General features: G+C 42.5%; 1 protein-coding gene across 1 annotated transcript in view; it reads left to right on the top strand.

Annotated features, from left to right (window-relative positions):
• ABCB9 (ATP binding cassette subfamily B member 9) overlaps nucleotides 1-20518 on the top strand; it is a 47263-nt gene that overhangs the window by 17463 nt on the left and 9282 nt on the right. Inside the window, exons 5-8 of the mRNA XM_066603326.1 lie at nucleotides 4959-5164; nucleotides 15751-15948; nucleotides 16095-16223; nucleotides 19471-19659. Of these exons, the coding sequence (XP_066459423.1) occupies nucleotides 4959-5164; nucleotides 15751-15948; nucleotides 16095-16223; nucleotides 19471-19659 (722 nt within the window). The remainder of the gene's footprint in view (nucleotides 1-4958; nucleotides 5165-15750; nucleotides 15949-16094; nucleotides 16224-19470; nucleotides 19660-20518) is intronic.

Genomic DNA, 20518 nt, shown 5'->3' with positions numbered 1-20518 from the left:
GCAGAGGATGCAGAAGACAAGCGGGGTGTCTCAGCTTGTCTTCTGCATTCAGTTGTTCCCCGCTCAGAACACCCAGCTGTTATACAGCCGAGCGCTCGGAGCGGAGGATGCAGAAGACAAGCAGGGTGTCCCCGCTAGTGTTCTGCATCCAGCTGTTTTCTGCATGGAGCGCCCAGCTGTTATACAGCCGAGCGCTCTGTGCGGGGTAGAGCTGTGTTCTTCATACCCAGCTTGTGATTAGGGAGCGGGATACAGCTGAAACAATAGTATCAGCTGATCCCTCTGTGAATCCCTGATAAGGCTCATCGTTGTCTTTTAGCACGCTAAAAGACAACGATGAGTGATGGCATAATGAAAACTGCACGATGTCAGTGCAGTTACACACAACGATTATCGCTTAAAAGACGGCTTTTGATCGAATTTTGAGGGATAATCGTTGTGTCTAAATTGGTGTTTAAGGAGTAATTTTGAGTACCGTATTTTCCGGACTATAAGGCGCACATAAAATGCTGAGAATTTCTCAGAAATAGAAAGTGCGCCTTATAATCCGGTGCGCCTTATATATGAACCCGGTTCATACAGGATCCTTTACCTCTATCGTGGGCGGCATACCACAGCACACACCATGCTCCTCACCCCCCCCCCCCCCGTTCGCAAGTCAAACAAGTAGTAGTATGGAGCGGGATCGCGGGTGGATCCCGCTCCATACAACGTCGGGTGCCGGCTGTTCTTACAGCGGGCACCCGGCGGCAGCAGTTCCGACGAGCCGCGCCGCTTGTCAGAACTGTTAACACTTTAAATACCGCTCTGACAGCGGTATTTAAAGTGTTAACAGTTCTAACGAGCGGCGCGGCTCATCAGAACTGCTGCCGCCGGGTGGCCGCTGTAAGAAACAGCCGGCACCCGACGTTCAGGGGGCCCGTACAGCGTCCCACGATGAGATCGCGGGACGCTGTGCGGTTGCTAGGCAGCCGGGGACCTCCTGAAAGGCCCCAGGGCTGTCTATGCAGAGTGCCCATCTAGCGCACGACTTGCATATCTGTGCTTTAGCGTTAACTATACCCACTACCCCAAAAAATGCCTCCTGTTAAGAGACATGCTTATGATGCAGGTTTCAAGCTTAAAGCTATAAGTTATGCAGTAGAGCATGGAAATAGGGCAGCTGCAAGAGAATTCAACATTAATGAATCCATGGTGCGTAAGTGGAGAAAACAAGAAGATGTCCTCCGCCAAGTAAAGAAGACCAAAATGAGTTTCCGAGGAAACAAAGCAAGGTGGCCACAGTTGGAGGACAAAATAGAACAGTGGGTTATGGAACAGAGAAACGCAGGTAGAAGCGTCTCCACTGTCTCTATTCGACTCAAAGCCACTGCTTTAGCACGTGACATGGAGATCAAGGACTTTCGAGGAGGTCCTTCATGGTGCTTTCGTTTCATGAAAAGGCGTCATCTCTCCATTCGCACCAGAACTACTGTGTGCCAGCAATTACCAAAGGATTATGAAGAGAAGCTGGCCATTTTTCGTACCTACTGCATAACCAAGATAAATGAAAAAAATATCCAGCCAGAACACATTATTAACATGGATGAGGTTCCCCTCACTTTCGATATCCCCGTAAACCGTACTGTTGAGAAAACAGGGACCAGTACGATATCTATACGTACCACAGGAAATGAGAAGTCATCTTTCACTGTAGTTCTCGCTTGTCAGGCTAATGGCCAGAAACTACCACCCATGGTAATTTTCAAGAGGAAGACTTTGCCTAAAGAAAATTTTCCTGCTGGTGTCATCATTAAGGCTAACCCAAAGGGCTGGATGGATGAGGAGAAGATGAGTGAGTGGCTGAGGGAGGTCTACGTCAAGAGACCGGGTGGCTTTTTTCACAAATTCCCATCCCTATTGGTCTGTGACTCGATGCGCGCCCACGTGACCGATACTGTCAAAGCCCAAGTGAAGAAAACTAATTCGGAGCTTGCTGTCATCCCTGGTGGATTAACCAAAGAGCTCCAGCCGCTAGATATCAGCATCAACAGGTCATTTAAAGTTAAATTGCGAGCTGCATGGGAGCATTGGATGACAGAAGGTGACCACACATTCACCAACACAGGGAGGCAACGCCGTGCGAGTTATGCCACTATGTGCCAGTGGATCGTGGATGCCTGGAAGAATGTATCAGTCTCCAGTGTCATCCGAGCTTTCAGGAAGGCTGGAATCACCACTGAAGAGCCTAGCAGCAGCAACGAGACCGACTCGGATAATGAAGAGGAGGACCCCATGCTTGATGCCGAAATCGCCCAACTGTTCAACTCCGACACTGAAGATGACAGATTTGATGGATTTCTGGTGGAGGAATGAACTGAAAAAGTACGGTAAACGTTTTGATTTGCAATTACAGCTGAACCAGTTGCAAGTTATTGTTAAAAAGTGTAATAAATTTTGACTTGCAGTCTGAGCAATGGTTTATTTAACGGTAATGTGCTGCGCCTTATAATCCGGTGCGCCTTATATATGAAACAGGATTGCTTATAAGGCGCTCATAGAAAGTGCGCCTTATAATCCGGTGCGCCTTATAGTCCGGAAAATACGGTATATTGGTCCTTTTAGGTAATGGAAGTACTACATATTAGAAAATTGGATTATTTGTAATTCACTCATTTTCATTTGTTAAACCAGTCCCTTTTCATTTACAATTAGGAAAAATAGTAAGTATGGTAACTGCCAGGAATACAATTTCTATGTAGCCGCTCACCCAGCATCTTCAGCAGAATACAGGCTTCATCTGCTATTTGTTTTGGGTTATTGCTTTTCTTTTAGTATGTTTGTTTATCTGTTTTTTATTATTTTAGATTAAAATTGAAAGTGTTTTAATGCACTTAGGTTTTATGAGCAGATTACAATGTTTTGGGACAATGCAAGGAATCCAAGAGTATCTCACTAAATTATGAACAATTGTTTAGCATCGATGTCAGTAACTAGGGGCCACATATTAGAGACTTACAAATCTCATATGACTTTACAGCCATATAGTTGTTATACTGCACCTATAATATTGTTACAGAAGAGCCCTGGGGTGATGTAGAAAATATTTTGTTAGAATTCTGACTTAATGAGGAATAATGTCATTGTGCTGCCAGAGCCCCTCGGAAGCCTGATAGCTCATGAGTCCCAAGTCCCAACCAATGGACATGGTGGGGCAAGGAGCCAAGGGTTTTCGCTGCTGTATTTTTTTTCAACTGGCTCAGTATCCTGGGAACACAAATCTAGTTGAAAGCGGTGCTTGGCCAGGGATTCTGGGGGGCTTTCTTCCCTTCAGGGCCGAGTCATGGTCAAAACCACTGCTATCACGATCATTACGCCCCTTCCAATACCCTCTAGAATCATTAATTCAGAATTCTGACTTGCTAATCCTAGAAATCTGATCTACATATCACAGGATTTTGACACTTTATCTGACAATTTTTATGCTTACAAATTCAGAATTCTGAGATAATTTGTTTTTTTTTTTGCATAACCCCAAGCATCTTCTGTAGATAACTGGTCTGTTGGAATTGTGTTGTTTTGCAGTTACATCAGTGTTCCACTAGGTGGCAACAAAGAACTTTACCTTCATTGCTCCTGTTTAGATTACTAATGTGTGAATACAGGAGAATTCAAAAAGAATGGTGCAAAAATAAAGCTGATTTCTTCATACATGATCTGACATACAACAGACATAATGACATGACAGGATACTTTCAAATTTATAATGCACCTTACAGATGTTTGATTTGGGCGGCATTGGTGACAAGGCAAATATCAAGCTGGTAGTTCAGTTCTGCCCAGACAAGTCCCAGCAAGTCACTCTGGCAGTTCTGTGTCTATTCATGTATGAATAAAACCGCTTTCGACCAAATTCGCGCAGCTGATATTCTCGTGCAAGTTCTGTGCATGTCCGAGATGAACAGAACTCACAGGAAAAATGAACCTGTTCACTTAATTGGGTTAATTCACATGAGTAATTTTCTTCACTTGGGGTGGGGGTGGGGAGTTTAGTACCGTATTAGCCAATAGAGCAAAATGTGATTGTTGTCTCACTGAGAACAATCACTTTTTTCACTTGGACTGATACAACAATTTTTGAAACTTGGATTATGTCCTATTTTTCTATGAGTCTTACATGAGAATGGCACATATTATGTGCGGTCTTCCACACATTTTGCAGTACACAAATCAGAAGTCCGTGTGCTGGGCGATGAGAGATCCGTCCTGATTAACCTTGTATATGCCATTACTACAGTCTTTCGGCATTGTGCCAGTTACTATTGTACAGCTTCAGTCAAGGAATTTACTTAAAGGGGTTGTCCCGATAAAGCAAGTGGGGTCATACACTTCTGTATGGCCATATTAATGCACTTTGTAATATACATTGTGCATTAAATATGAGCCATACAGAAGTTATTCACTTACCTGTTCCATTGCTAGCGTCCTCGTCTCCATGGTGCCGTCTAATTTCAGCGTCTAATCTCCCGATTAGACGCGCTTGCGCAGTCCGGTCTTCTCCCTTCTGAATGGGGCCGCTCGTGCCGGAGAGCGGCTCCTCGTAGCTCCGCCCCGTCACGTGTGCCGATTCCAGCCAATCAGGAGGCTGGAATCGGCAATGGAACGCACAGAGCCCACGGTGCACCATGGGAGAAGACCTGTGGTCCACCGTGGGTGAAGATCCCGGCGGCCATCTTCGCAAGGTAAGTAAGAAGTCACCGGAGCGCGGGGATTCGGGTAAGTATTATCCGTTTTTTTTTTTTAAACCCCTGCATCGGGTTTGTCTCGCGCCGAACGGGGGGGGCTATTGAAAAAAAAAAAAACCCGTTTCGGCGCGGGACAACCCCTTTAATAAAAACCTGTATAGTAGAGCGAATACTTTTTATAGTGTTTTCTAAGTTAATTAATTCATTCTGCTTATGTTTCACTTTTAATCCTAGGTGACATCATTTCTCGTTTAAATTCTGACACAACAATTATGAGTGATGTGGTTTCTGAAAACGTGAATATCTTCTTGCGCAGCTGTGTCAAAGCCGTGGGAGTTATAGTCTTCATGTTCAGCTTGTCTTGGCAGCTCTCCCTGCTGACCTTCTTGGGATTTCCCATCATTATGTTGGTTTCCAGAGTATATGGCAAATATTACAAGGTTTGATGCTTCCCTCATTTATTTCCTAGATTGATAAATTTTAATTGTTTTGAACTGATATTATTTGCGAAGGTGTAAGTAAGGTTGGTTTCATATCTGCATCAGAACCTGCAACCTGATGTTCCATCACAGATCGGCTGAAATTACCAGAAGAAAAAACGCTGCAGTGCTTTTTCTTCTGTCCAAAAGCCAGACAGCGGGCAGACCCAATTATGGTCAATGGAGTCTGACCAACGCTGTTCGGTTCTGTCGAAAGACTGAGCTATTCAGCTGCGAGAATTCCACTTTCCTGCTTGCCCAACGGTGAAAAAATCGCAGCATGCTCTAGTTTGAGCCGGATTCCGTGCGGATGGTTTCATTTGAAGTTAATGCAATCCGTACTCCCCGCAGCCCTTCCGCAATCATCATTGCAGAAAGGCATAATCTGTACTGCGCATGTATGCCGGCCGGCACATTCACAATACAAGTTATGAAGACTGCGGACAGGATCACCAGCCACTCACAGGGTCGGATTTCGCTGCAGGATGCCACATGCGAAATCTGACCCGTCCGTGTGCAGGCGGCCTTCCAATACTGGAGTATTTCTATACTGCAGAAGGACCCTTGAGCCCAGAGGCATAACTTGAAGCTGCTGAGCACCAGTGCAAAATCTGTAATAGAGCCCCTTAACTATAATGCTTCATTCATCACACTAGTCTCCTTCTATGGAGAAGAGAGACCTTATGGCCCCCTTAGGTAGAAATTCTACTTTGTTGAATTAGACTCATTACATGATCTGCTATTTGACACATAAGTAGAAAATCATAACCATAATATAATCCACTATATTATTCCAAATGGGAAAGTCACAATCCTGATATAATCCACTGTACTGCAAGTTCTTTGAAAAGTCTTGCAATGGAGATCTGCTGGTAATTTCCATGAGGACAATCCTTGATGCTGAGGAGGACCGTCATTGTACTATTGATAAAGGTCGGTAATAAACAATATACAATCAGTAACAATAATTGGCCATCATAAATAGGACTGTAGAAAGTTTGGGGAGATTTCTCAGTATTCCTCTACTTACTGATATCTTATTTGCTCACGGAAGGCATAAAATATACAATTTCTTTTCTGGCATTGATTCACCTGCATTAGAACAGTAACTCTACTGTGTAATTTGCTTGTGTAATAGCTACCTGTGTCCCCCCACCTTCTTCCTGTTAGTCAGAAGCCAAATATAACTTCTGCACTACACCATGTAATGTGAGATCCAGGAGCCACACCTAGAGAATATACTGTAGTTTCACATGCACAGATGACTCTCACTTCCAAGTGTATTTGTGTGTTCATGTGGTTGGTCGCACATCTTGCTTCAAAGTATCTATGGTCATTTTAAGACTGACTTACTCATTGATGTATTGTACAAAAAAAGTTGTTGTTTTTTGAATACATTGCGGTAGATACAAAGTGATAACTTATGTTTCGGTAAGTACTTGAGTGGATCCAGCCCCCCAACCCCATTCCTTGAAAATCACCTAAGTTTTACTTCTATACTTATCCACTTGCTTTCAAATTCACAGCATTTATGCAATGTGCATTGTGGCATATTACGCAAATATTTTTGCCTACCACCAGGAGGATCTGTTGAGAGATGACTCAATCATAGCTCTTTTCTTTATGTCTTACGGATGCTACAATTTACATACAATTTACATACAGGGTGTGAAAATGAACAAAAGCAATAATAGTGGAAGAAACACACAGGGAAAAATTCTGAGATAAGTGAGATGTAAAGAAATAATTTGGATTGAATTAAAGTTTTAAAGGGAACCTGTCACCTCACTACAGCACTATAAACTAAGTTATCCAGTATTAACCCCTTAAGGACATGGCCTATTTTGGCATTGAGGACCAAGCGATTTTTGGTATTTTTCCATCTCCATTTTTCAAAAGCCATAACGTTTTTATTTTTCTGTCGACGCGGCCGTATAAGGGCTTGTTTTTTGCGTGGCGAGCTGTAGTTTTTATCAGTGCCACTTTTGGGTACATAGACTATATCGTAAAACTTTAATTATTTTTTTTTTTTTATGATAACAGGGAGAGAAAACGCAACAATTCTGCCATACATTTTTTTTTTTTTTTTACAGCGTTAATCATGCAACATACATGACACACTAAATTCTTTCTGTGGGTCGGTACGGATACAAGGATACGAAAATTCTTATATTTTTTTTAGGTTTTTACACTTTTTTTGCAATAAAAACCTTTTTGTGGAAATCTTTTTTTTTTTTTTTTTTCTCTATAGCTGCATTCAAAGTCCTGTAACTTTTTTATTTTTCTATGTACGGAGCTCTATAAGGGCTTATTTTTGTGAGACGAGCTGTAGTTTTTGTTGGTACCATTTTGGGCAATGTACGGCTTTTTTGATCACTTTTATTGCATTTTTTGGGAGGCAAAATGCTTTTTTAAACTTTTTTTTTTTACATTTTTCTTTTCTTTTTTTCACTATTTGACTCCCTCTGAGGGACTTGCAGCACTATGCCTATGATCTCTGTCATAAGGCATGGCAGAGCTACTGCTCTGCCATGCCTTATCGCTTATACAGCGATCATAGGCATAGGCAATACAGGACGCCAGTGTCATGGTGACAGGCCGGGCTCTCGCGATGTAGAGCCGGCCGGAGACACAGAGGGAGCGCGCTCCCTCTGTGAACTCTTTCCCTGCCGCGATCTACTTAGATTGCAGCGGGTGGGATGCCGGCTGTGACTGACAGCCGGCTCCGGCTGCGGGATAGCGCGAGGTCAGTCATGATCTCGCGCTATCCCGATGATGTACCGGTACGTCATTTTGCGCGAAGTACCAGCCTGCCATGACGTACCGGTACGTCATGGAGCGGGAAGGGGTTAAGGACCCTTCACATAATTGCAGGGTATTTGCAGACCAAATGTTTTTTTGCGTGTGCATCCTTTGTATTTTACTGTACTTTTTGCGCCCACTAGGTATGTTCATTTGCACATGGCAAACAAAGATGCACTGATTGAAATGGCTAATTAGCCTAATTAGTTCCAGATGTTTTCTTTTTCCTGTACAATGGCACAATGTTTCACGCATCTCTTAGCCTATTTTGCGCATCCCCATTGACTTTTATGGCAAGTTTTGGTGCGCAAGTGTGTAGGAAAATGGAGCATGCTGTGTTTTTTGGGGGTTTTTTTGCGCAACCGAAATGCACAGGAAACTACGCGCATGTTCACTAACCCATTAAAATCAATGGGTTCTATTCACTGCGTATTGCATGTGTAAATTTTGAGTGTGCAAATATGTGCCCAAATATGCCTGTATGAAGGGGGCCTAACTCTGGAAACAGCACTCTGTCAGAAAAATGTTGACTTTTTAGGCAAAATAAAGATTGAACTCACCTGGTGTGGTGGGAATGCTGAACAGTATATGAGTTAGTGCACACATGGCACTTCGTGTGCAGTGCAGGCTTCAGTGGTGGGCACATAGGGAACCAGGCAGCAGGTAAGTTTAAAAGGTACCTCAAATGCCCTAACTGCACCGTAACTTAGTTTATTGTGCTTTACGGAGGTGACGGGTTCCCTTTAAGAGTGAGGAAGAGGAGATATTGCAGCGATAGGAACTAAGACAAGATGGCACACTACTTATAGGTGTGTATTGCCTATCCACCTGTTGGACTGTTATACCAAGTTGGCAGGCATTACATAATGGCTCCCACTGTCTACTAACCTCTGGGGCACCTGGATGGTGGATACAACATATGCTTGTTCTTTTATTTAGTTCTAAAAGTGCAAATAGCCTCTTAATTACGATAATCTATATAACTAAAAGTTCTAATTTTACATAAATCTGTCTGTTGTTAGTATCCATTCAGCATATATGTACTAAGTAAATGTTGTGATTGCTTTTCAGGGTGGGGACAAAAGTATTGTTATGTGTTGAATTACATGCATCAGTTTCAGTGACACACAAAGCTGTTTGTTTAGGGCAAACATTAAATAATGTCATACTGGTTCAGCCGGCTTCATGCATAGAACCGCTCTCTATTATAGCTCAGAGTTACGTAGAGCAGTAAAGAGCTGAGAGCCAAGAAGTTGGGTCAAAGAGCCATAAGAGGCGAGTGCAACACCCCTTCTGTATTGTAGGGGTATTAATTAGGCCTAATTTAGACAGCTGTATGAGAGTTGCGACCAAGAATCTCTGTTGCGACTCGCATCAGACAGCACGAGGCATGGACAGCTGTCTGTGTGTGTGCTGTCTGCCTGTGGGGACAGTGGTCATTGCATGTTCTATTCTCCTCCATGGTACGGACCCGAATGTGATTAGCTTCGTAGGCTATAATGGATCTGTGTGCCATCCATGAAATACACGGACAGCACACGAATATAAGTTATGGATGTTTGAATTCACTTTTAGAAAGTGAATAGAGTAGGCAAGCCAAGATGGTGTGGGGGTGTAGATGTTAGTGACGGCTTTGATTTAAAGACAAAAGATAAATGTTGTAGGAAAATATGAGAAATGGATTGTGCCAGGTGTAGCATGTGGTCGGAGATGGGGCATAAAGGAGCTAAGGGCCAGGTGAGGGGTTTGTTAATGCAGTTTTTGATTTACCCATCCACCCTCCTCAGAGGAAAGGTGGAAAGGGACCGTCACGGCAGTGAACAGTTTGAGGGGGTTGTTTCTTGAATTTTGAGGCAGAATCACAAGGCTTCAGCCTAACAAGGCTATGGTAATTTGGTAATTGGTGGGCTCACAGTGGAACTGACAATGCTGTGTGGTTGGCCATCCTTTAGTGACCGATGACATGGCTGTGCGGCTGGTCGTCCAAATAGTCCTACCTAAGAGCATCAGTGTGCAGACGTGGCTTGGCTGGCTAGATGTTGGGAGATATGCCCAAGTTTCAGAAGCTGTATGTTTATATAAATAAAATCCAGCTTATTGGACACTGTTTTTCACCAAACCGCTTTGTCGTATGTTACTAATGTAAAGGGATTCATTCACAGCGGGAGTGGATTAGCAAGTGTGCTTCTTAGGGCTCCATCACACGACCATATCCGAAAAATGCTGCGGGATTCCCTGTGTGAGCCGGCAGCATGTGCACTGCGCAAGACTGCATATCTCACACACATGGTCATGGGTAGTGTGACTGTTTGTTTTTTTGTTTTGTTTTGTTTTGTTTTTTTCATCTCTCTGTTTCATAACGGGGTTGTATATAAATTGCCGCCCATATACAATATATTGCATATGGACAGCGTTTGCATACGCTGTCCATACAAAAGAGTAGGGCTCACGCTGCATGGTACACAAAGAAATAAAGCATGATGTGATCTATTTTTCATATGTATTGATATGCAGTGTTTATACACTAATGTGAATGGATCAATGAAAGTCTATTTACTTTAATTGACTCTATTAAGTGCGTGTCACGTGGCCGTACACTGCAGTTGTAATATGTGCCGAAATCACCGTCATGTGAATAAGTCCTTAGTATTATCCATACGGTCATGTGCATGCAGGCTGACTGTTATAGAAATGTATGCAACAATATTGCACCATTCATTATAATTATGAATTGGGGCCTATTCAGGCATCCTTATATTCGGGCCATGTGGTGTGCGCGTATTCGCAGGACAGTGAGTTGGGAGGGGTATTGTCTCTCCTTGAGGAGAGCACCTAGAAGGTGTGTGAGGAAACACCAAGGAGGTGAGTGAGGAGACATATAAGGCCATGCATGCACCTCTGGGTAGTATGGAAATAAGGAAAATGGGAAAAATCCCTCTGCACCAAACTCTGCTCTAATGGGTGGCATTGGAGAGGTATTGTTCTATCTTCCTTATTCCCAGGACAGTGCAAGCCCTCATAATAGCCTATGAGGCCATGTACATGGTCAATTTTTCGTACTTTTATTATTCTCATCCATTTTCAGAGACAAGAACAGCACATGCAATGTGCAGGGTCCATGGCTATTGGACAGCACATGGACAGAAATCTGTGCTGTCCAATGCGAGTTGTGCAACTACCATACGGCCCTTTGAATTCGTCCGTAAGTCCTTGCAGGTTTGATGTCTGGTTGGTCACAGGGTTAAGTATGTTATTTGAGTTTATAAAAAGAATAGCCAGGAAAGATAGGCTGGAAAAACTGCATTTAAAAACACTAATTTATTTATCAAAACACTATTGAAAAATTAGGCAACAAATCCCAGCATCTAGAAAAGTTTCTGGTGCATCAATGCACCCTTAGTTTTAGCAAAGACATAAAGCTTTGACTGCAGTTTTATGTAAAATAAAAATAAGTGACCCAAACACATTGTATAATGATAAAAGCAACAGCCATTATCTTCCTGCCCACAAACAGTTAATGCACTGCTAACGTTTAAGTGAAATCCGTATATCAATGAATAACAGCCTATACTGCAACAATACCATTCTCAGATGTATATGGATATAAATGAGTTGGAGAATTGTAAAGTTTAAATACACTTACTGAAATAACAATGTTGTTATATGATCGGAAAGATTGGCGGCATATGCAACTGATCAGAGAGAACGCCCAATCCATTAAAAGATGCTGGCACATATGTAGACAGGAACTGCTTCACCGTTAATATCAGTGTCCATGGCTGTGCATTGGATATTGGAGGACCCAGTACAGAACTACCACACCTCAAGCACGTGCAAAAAAAACAAACGCTGGTTTCAGTTCTTCCATAAGATTATAGCACCCAGTGACAAATCCTGATTTAGTTTGGGCATAGACGACAGCCATGGTCATGTCTGGAGATTTAGGGGTGAGCACCTCAATCCTGCCTTTTCTGTGGAGCGGCACACTGCCCACACTGGTGGTATAATGGTCTGGGGGGCCATTGCATACGACAGTCTGTCATTACTAGTAATGACAGCTTCATGATATGTTCAGGACATCCTGCAGCCACATGTGTTGTCTCTCATGGCGGCTTCCGAGATGCATTTTCCAGCAGGATAATACTCAGCCGCACACACTAAGGGGGTCACAGGAATGTCTCCATAACACCAAAAGAATATGTTTCGGACAGATTCGGCACCTTTCTGTATGCAAACCTACAGCCATTTTTTAAGATTGAGTGTAGTTTCTCATCTTCAAACAATACAGGGAGATATTTGTAGACAATATTTTTAATTTGATTGAATTGGGGGCTGTAATTTACAAACCAAACGTAACATAATTTAATTCAAGACGAAATTCATGACCACGGTAAGCAACGGTACAGTGGACATAAAAATTAACAACAAAGTTGAGTCGATCCAAGATTTCATCTTCCTTGGATCCAAAATCAATTGCAACAGGCAATCTGGACCTGAGATCAAGAGACGGATTACAATTGGTAGGATTGCAATGCAAGGAATGGCAGAGATCTGGAAAAGCAAGGATATTGGCATTGCAACAAAAACCAGACTGGTCAATGCAGTTGTCTTTCCCATAAAGACATATGGTTGTGAAAGTTGGATGCTCAGGAAAACAGAAGGAAAATTGATGCATTCGAACTATTATGCTGGAGGAGAATGCTGTGGAAACCTTGGACTACCATAGCAACAAACAAGGTAGTGTTAGAGCGTGTCAAACCGAAAATATCACTAGAGGGAAAAATCATCAAACAGCGACTCTCTTTTTTTTTTTTTTGACCACGTGATGCGCGCTAGCTCACTGGAAACAGTACTGATGCTTGTCAAGGTCAGTGGAAAGAGAAGATCAGGACAAAGAACAAGATAGCTAGATACAATCAAGGCCACCACCAACCTGTCTATCGCTGAACTGAAAGAAGCGATGAAAGACAGGAACGCATGGAGAACATTGATCCATAGAGTGACCAAAAGTTGAATGCGACTGAATGGATATTAATCATCAATTAACCAAAACTGTTTTGTTCAGATTTTTCTTAGTTTTGTGGGGAGATTGACCTAAAAGATCAGTAAAAGATTTCCTTTCAACAATATTAATAGCTGAAATTAATATTGTACCAGAACTTCACAATAAGAAATCATAACACACATTTTTACATCCTTAGGGTGGCTTCACACGAGTGTGTGCATACATAGGTGTGCACCCCTGTACGTGCAAAAACACGCGTGTACGAAGGTCCGTACATTGCCTTCAATGAAGCCGCGGCTGCTGCCGGCGGCTCCATTGAAGGCAATGGTCTGCCAACACCCCGTAATTGTTTTTCAGGGAAGAGCTTTAAAGATAAGCTCTTCCATGAAAAACAAGAATTTTACTGAAAAAAACTATAACAAAAATTCTAATGCACGCATTGTCTTCAATGGAGCCGCGGCTCTATTGAAGACAATGGTCTGCCGGTACCCTATAATTGTTTTTCAGGGAAGAGCTTTAAATATAAGCTCTTCCCTGAAAAACAAAAGTTTTAGTGTAAAAAATTTTTTCTTCATTTTCTTCCCCAAGAAAAAGAATTCCCTGCTGCATCTGCCACATCTGCAGAAAGTAAAGTATTCCCATCCTGCAATTGTTTTTCAGCAGACAGCTGCTTCTAATTGGCTGAGCACCTTAGCCAATCACAGGCAGCTCTCGCTGAATGACTGACAGTCGAGAGCCGCCTGTGATTGGCTGAGAGTAAGGGTGAAGCCACACGAACGTATATCGGCTCGGTTTTCACGCCGAGCCGATATACGTTGTCCTCGTGTGCAGGGGGGGGGGTGAAGAGCCAGGAGCAGGAACTGAGCTCCCGCCCCCTCTCTGCCTCCTCTCCGCCCCTCTGCACTATTTGCAATGGGGAGCGGTGGGACGGGGGCGGGGCTAATTCTCAGAACTTGGCCCTGCCCTGCCTCTTCCCATTGCAAATAGTGCAGAGGGGCGGAGAGGAGGCAGAGAGGGGAGCGGGAGCTCAGTTCCTGCTCCTGGCTCTTCCATCCTCCCCCCCCCCCCCCTGCACAGGAGGACAACGTATATCGGCTCGGCGTAAAAACCGAGCCGATATACGTTCATGTGACTTCACCCTAAGACTACAAAATCTCTACACAGTATTCTCTATACAGCCGCGAGTCGCAATATTTAAATTTTTTTTTACTCTGTGTTTCCCTATGGAGTCTTCCTTTCTGTTGCGTCGCATCGCACGAAAATGCAGTTTTCATGCAGTGCGATGCAACTTTTACAGCAGAAAATCCTACTGTTAAAAGCCCTAAACTAAATTATAGCTGCATCAAAAAAAAAACATCACCTAAGAGGCGCTGTCATCTCCAGAGTGCATCTCCTATTCACCTCCGGAACTTGTCTTTACTATTCTGCCAGTCCTTCCTGGATTGAAGGATCAAAATCACTGATTTGGCTAAGCCACGGCACTCGTGAACCAATCACAGCCAGCCCTTCCCGGAGGCAGGAATTTTGATCCTCCAATCCAGGAAGGACTGGCAGAAGACATGCGGGAGATGACAGCGCCTGAGAGGTGATATATTATTATAATTTTTATTTATTTTTTTTTACAAAGTCGCGTTATTTTGCTGCGCATTTGCACAGGGAAAGAACACATCTTGAACTCATTAAACTAATTGGTCATTACAATGGCTCAGAGCATCGGTGCATTTTTTTTTTTTTTGCACGCTCAATTGCATACAACTTGTGTGTGCAAAAAGTGCAGTGAAAAACGTTGTTGCACACGCTAATACACAACGCCCAATGCACAAAAATGCATCGCAAATGAATGCACATGATTGTGTGATCCCGGCCTAAGTGTGTTTAGTTATAATTTGTGCATATAATTAACCTCATTCAGTTAATATTAACTGACAATAACTACTGCTTTCAGAATTAAATTATAACTAACTTATTTAAACACTTCCGACATTTTACTATCTCACATGTCAAAAGTTTTTATCGGTGAAGGTCCACGTGTTGAAACCCCCATCAATCACTTAAACGAATGGGCAGAAGTACTCACCCAAGCATTGTGCCCATTCGAGTGTTTCTGCCACTGCTTGTGTACAAGCTTCATAGAAAGTCTCTGGAGCCTGTACACCGTTCACAATGACAGACGGATGGACACAGCGCTCTGCTGAGTGTTTCTGCCCGTTTAACAATTGGTGGGGGTTTCAGCACCTGGACCTCCACCGATCAAAACCTGTGACATGTCACTATTACGTCAAAAGTTGTTGTTTTTTTTTTTTCCTAAAAAGCTTAGTTATTCTTTAAATAAATCCTAAAATATTGTTTTGTCTGATAGCCCCTTGGTCTTCACTTCTGATTGCCCCTGCAGGTTCCTTTTTCATGATGAAACAGGGACTAGATTGAGTGCAGATGAGAATGGATAAAGTCAATCATAGTCTTTTGAAAGTGTTGCTTTGGAGGTCTGCACACTCTACAAACCATAGATTGGCAAGATCCCAATGGCTGTATTGTTTGTACTGTACTAACTTAAATGTGTTTGATTAATTTCACATGTAGATTTATGGTCTTTGTAGTATACAGTCCTTCTAAGCTGCAGATACCATACGTTTGGCCGATTAAAAATGGAGATCTGTTTATGGAATTAGTTTTGTGTCAGACTGAGAAATTTCCCAGATGTGTCCAAAGCCTTTCTTTCTCTCTTGCATTCCCTCCAAAGAAACTTGCCAAAGAAGTTCAGACTGCTTTAGCAAAGGCCAACAGCACTGCGGAAGAAACAATCTCTGCAATCAAAACTGTCCGCAGTTTTGCCAATGAAGAGACAGAGGCAAATGTATATAGTGAAAAACTGCAGCAAGTTTTCTCTCTGTACAAAAAGGAAGCTATTGCATATACTTATTATGTGTGGTCTACTGGAGTAAGTATGTTCTATATTATGTACTTTAGCTAATAAATGTGCATTGTCATCACCAGGCTTGTTTGTGCCACTATCTATATGTATCATGCAAAATGTATTAATACTTTCTTTAAAATACTTTAACACTTTATTATTTTTTTCTCTAGTTTACTCAGTTAGTGCTACAGATTAGTATTCTGTACTATGGTGGCCATCTTGTGATATCCGGACAAATGACAAGCGGTAACCTGATCTCTTTTGTGATTTATGAATTTCTCCTGGGTGACTGTATGGAGGTAAGTCCGCTGCCACAAACAGACGTATGACATACTGGCTGTCCTGTGCTCGCTCTGTTGCTGTCTTTTCTCTACTAATATGATACATTTTGAGGATTGTAGAACATGGAATGAGAAAGATTTCTGAAAGTTGAAACTATGAACATGACAGTGGGATAAGTAAAGTGATTAATATTCAATTCAGGGTGCATAGGTATTTAATGGCTGATCGTTAAAGAAAGAGCTGATCTAATATCGTCACCAAAGTTTTAAGCCGTTTTCTTAAAATGAAAACTAGGAACACAATTCATAATATTAATAGACAATATTAAAGGGATTTTCTGGTACTAATATATTGACGATCTATTCCCAGGATAGATTATATCAGATCAGTGGGGGTCCCTCTCTTGGGACCTCTGCTAATCAGCTGCTCTAAGTGGCCGCAGCACTCATGCAAGCGCTGTGGCCAGTTCACTGCATACCAGGCACAGTGCCATACGTTTGACGACAGCTGTGTCTGGTATCGTGGCTCAATCCCATTCACTTGAGGCTATATGATGAATGTGATGTAACAGGTCTGAGGAAAGGCTGTGGCACTGATCTGAACACCGTGGCCTCTTGAAACAGCTGATCAGCAGTGGTCCGTAGTGGCAGACGCCAACAATCTCATATTGATGAGCTATCCTGAGGAAATCCACTTTACCACGTATTACATTTTCAGCAAATAAAGGTTATTCTTTTTAATGATGACAACTTATACAAGTATTGTCCATCTCATAAAAAAACACATTTTTATCAACTAAAGTAAACAATGAAGGTTTCTTTTTCTTCTGCAGAGCTTTTGAAAACTCTCAGGAAATAATACAGTAAGTATATTAGAAAACTGTATACCTTTTAAATATACAAAAAAATAACCTTTATTTGCTGAAACCATAATATCTCTTTAAGAATGCTTTCGTGCTTTATTATTTCAAAATGGTTTTCCGCAATTTGTATACTAATTGCCTCTGTTAGTTCGTGCAAAGGATAACAAGATTTCAAACAAAGGAATAAATTACAAAAATGGTCCTGTTCTAGATATTTCTTATGTGGCCTCCTGGATTTCTTGATTCCTTCTTAAACCGTCCGTATAATGTACCCGGTGTTGCTGGTCACGCACGCTCAGTAACTTAGGTTGGCTTCAAACGAGCGTGTTTTTGTGAGTGCATATGCACACACAAAAACAAGCGTCTATTACATCCAATGCATTCCCTATAGTGTGTTCACATGTCTGTGTTTTACAGGCGTGCGCCTGTAAAGATAGGACATTTGTGCACCATAGGGAATGCACGCATTGCCTTCAATGGAGCCATGGCTACTGCCGGCGGCTCCATTGAAGGCAATGGTCTACCAGCACCCCTTAATTGTTTTTCAGGGAAGAGCTTTAAATATAAGCTCTTCCCTGAAAAACAACCATTTGAGTTTAAAAAAAAAAAATATATATATATATATACTTACCTGTCCGCTGCTGCCGTGTCCCCCGCAGGGATTAAAGAATTCCCTGCTGCACCTGTCACAGATGTGGCAAAGGAATTCTAAATCCCAGCGGGGAATAAAGAATTCCCTACCACAGCTGTCACAGCTGCCAGCGCCCAATAGTAAGTTTTTCAGGGAAGGGCTTTAAATATAAGCCCTTCCCTGAAAAACAAGGCAAAGTGGTGTTAAAAATAATAAAAACCACATACTCCCCTATCATCAGCTGCCGGGGCTCAGCCGCGTCCTCTCTGCGTTGTCCCCGGCTCTGCAATGCAGTTCTTTCAGCAGGCGGGGAATTAAAATCCCTCAGCCAATCACAGGCAGCTCTCGCTGAATGAATGATTTTGCCGCAAGAAAACCATGGCAAAATCGCAGCTTTATTCACTATGATTTGTGAGCGTTAGCTATGCTTTTTTTGGAGATTAATCTCACATCGTATCGCTGTCACCTGCAATAAAATTGCGCAATTTTTTTATTCCAAAAATCAATGGGACTTTGTAATGTTAAAATCGTGTTGCGATGCGATAAAAAGAAGCCTCCATAGGAATACATGGGAGAGTTAAAAAAAAATTTAAAAATCGCACATTGCTGAAAGATAGAGCAAGCCACATTTTTTTTTTACTCAACATCGCATTAGTGAAAACATCGCAGATGGGAATGAAACCACTGTAAATCATTTTTTACTGACTATGGCCTTAGTCAGACGGGCGTTTTTTCACGCGATTTGCGGATCGCATGACGGATGCGCATCCACAAATCGCGTGACCGGGGCCCGAAAATCACCCGAAAATCTGCTCCTAGCCGCGTTTCATTAGAAACGGGCCAAAACTGTCTAGCGCATTGCACTCAATGGAGCCGGCAATACAGCCGGCTCCATTGAAAGCAATGCGCTGCGGGCGAGTGTGGAATGAATTGGCGGGAAGGGCTTAAATATATAAGCCCTTCCCTGCAATTCATCCAGAAATGTGTTAAAATAAAAAAAATATATACTCACCTTGTCCCGGCAGACGGAGTTCAGCGCGGCCGGTCTGCAGTGGGTGTGAAGGGGGTGTGAGTCAGGCCTGCCCCTGATTGGCTCAGCGCTGAGCCAATCAGAGGCAGCTCTCACTCACACCCCCTTCACACCCACTGCAGGCCGGCCGCGCTGAACTCCGGCTACCGGGACAAGGTGAGTATATATATATTTTTTTATTTTAACACATTTCTGGATGAATTGCAGGGAAGGGCTTATATATTTAAACCCTTCCCGACAATTCATCCCACACACGCCGGCAGTCCATTGCTTTCAATGGAGCCGGCTGTATTGCCGGCTCCATTGAATTCAATGGGCAAACATCATTCTTCTCTGCCACAGCTGTTACAGCTGTGGCAGAGGAGAATGATTTGTCTACTATATGTTCTCAATGGGGTCGGTGCTGCTGCCGCCGGCCCCATTGAACGCATATAGAGAAGAGAACAGGAATCGCAGATCGCAGATAGGTGCGATCTGCGATTTCTGTTTTATAATTTATCGGACGAGCGCATATAAAGCGCTCATGTGTCCGATACCATTGCAAAGCAATGGTTTTAAAAAATCGCCGGATGCATGCGCAAATCGGGCGAAAAAACGCCCGTCTGACTAAGGCCTATCGCAGCAGCACAATTTTCTCGCCCGTGTCAAACCACCCTAATACTGCTGACTTTTGTGTATAATTTTATTTCTGTTTTTTTATTCCTGTTTTTAATAGCTCTTTTGGTCATTTGTGTTTTACAGTCTGTTGGATCAGTTTATGGAGGGTTAATGCAGGGCGTCGGTGCAGCAGAAAAAGTGTTTGAGTTCATACATCGTAGACCAAAAATGGTCTGTGATGGAACCTTTGCTCCTGACCATTTGGAAGGGAAAATAGAGTTCCGAAATGTCACTTTCGCATATCCTACCCGACCAGCAGCACAAGTACTCAAGGTACAGTAAGTCAGATAAAGCAACTGGGAAAACATTTAGTGGGAGCAGTCAATTAGCAAGTAAAAACAAAGATTGGGGTGCTTAGTTTTGAGTGCAAGGGGCTATTCCTTGAACAATATTGTTTATAGTTAAATGTGGCCCATAATTATAAACATTTTTGGTATGTACACTTATTAAACAAAGTTTGTCCCCAGATATTCCAGGGCTAGTGTAAAAATAGTGTCACCTATTTGTATTCTGTGTTCACCTCAATAAGTGATCTAAGGCGGCCACATATGCTCAGTCTTACTCCTCTAGGTATGTGGGGATATTTCCAGTGTGGTGAGTTGGCTGCTCTGAAGCTGCAGCATCTTCTCTGCTTGTCAGAGGAAGTGCTGAGCAACTGCAGTAATGCTGTCTGACGCTCTCATCACTTGTTCAGCATCTCCTCTGACATCAAAACAGAAGACAAAAGCAACTTTTTTTTTCATTCATTATGTATCTATTTATCCAGTTTCTATAAGTTTACTAGTAGCACTTTGGTTGGTTATCTGTTTCTATGTGGATATTCCTGGAGTCCTTCTTTTCAGGTGGGTCATATGATGTCATTGTGACCACCTAAGATTTGCTTGACTTTGTGCTCTCTTAACAAGTCCCTTTATCAGTCAGCACTATCCAGTATAATGAAATTACATTACTCTACCCCACAGGCTCTTCATAAGGGGAGGACAGAAACTCTTATCATAGTTACTGATGAATAGAGGCTTCTGTTGCACAGTTATAATGAAGGAGATCACAGATCAGCTTTCTGACTGTATGCTTATGGACTTTAGCGTATTTAGGTAAATGTAGAAGGTAATAACAATTACAGTGTCCTCCC

Source organism: Eleutherodactylus coqui, chromosome 5 (assembly GCF_035609145.1).
Source record: "Eleutherodactylus coqui strain aEleCoq1 chromosome 5, aEleCoq1.hap1, whole genome shotgun sequence".
Classification (NCBI taxonomy): Eukaryota; Metazoa; Chordata; class Amphibia; order Anura; family Eleutherodactylidae; genus Eleutherodactylus; species Eleutherodactylus coqui.
The sequence above is the reverse complement of the archived record's forward strand: the minus strand, read 5'-3'. Positions and strand labels throughout refer to the sequence as shown.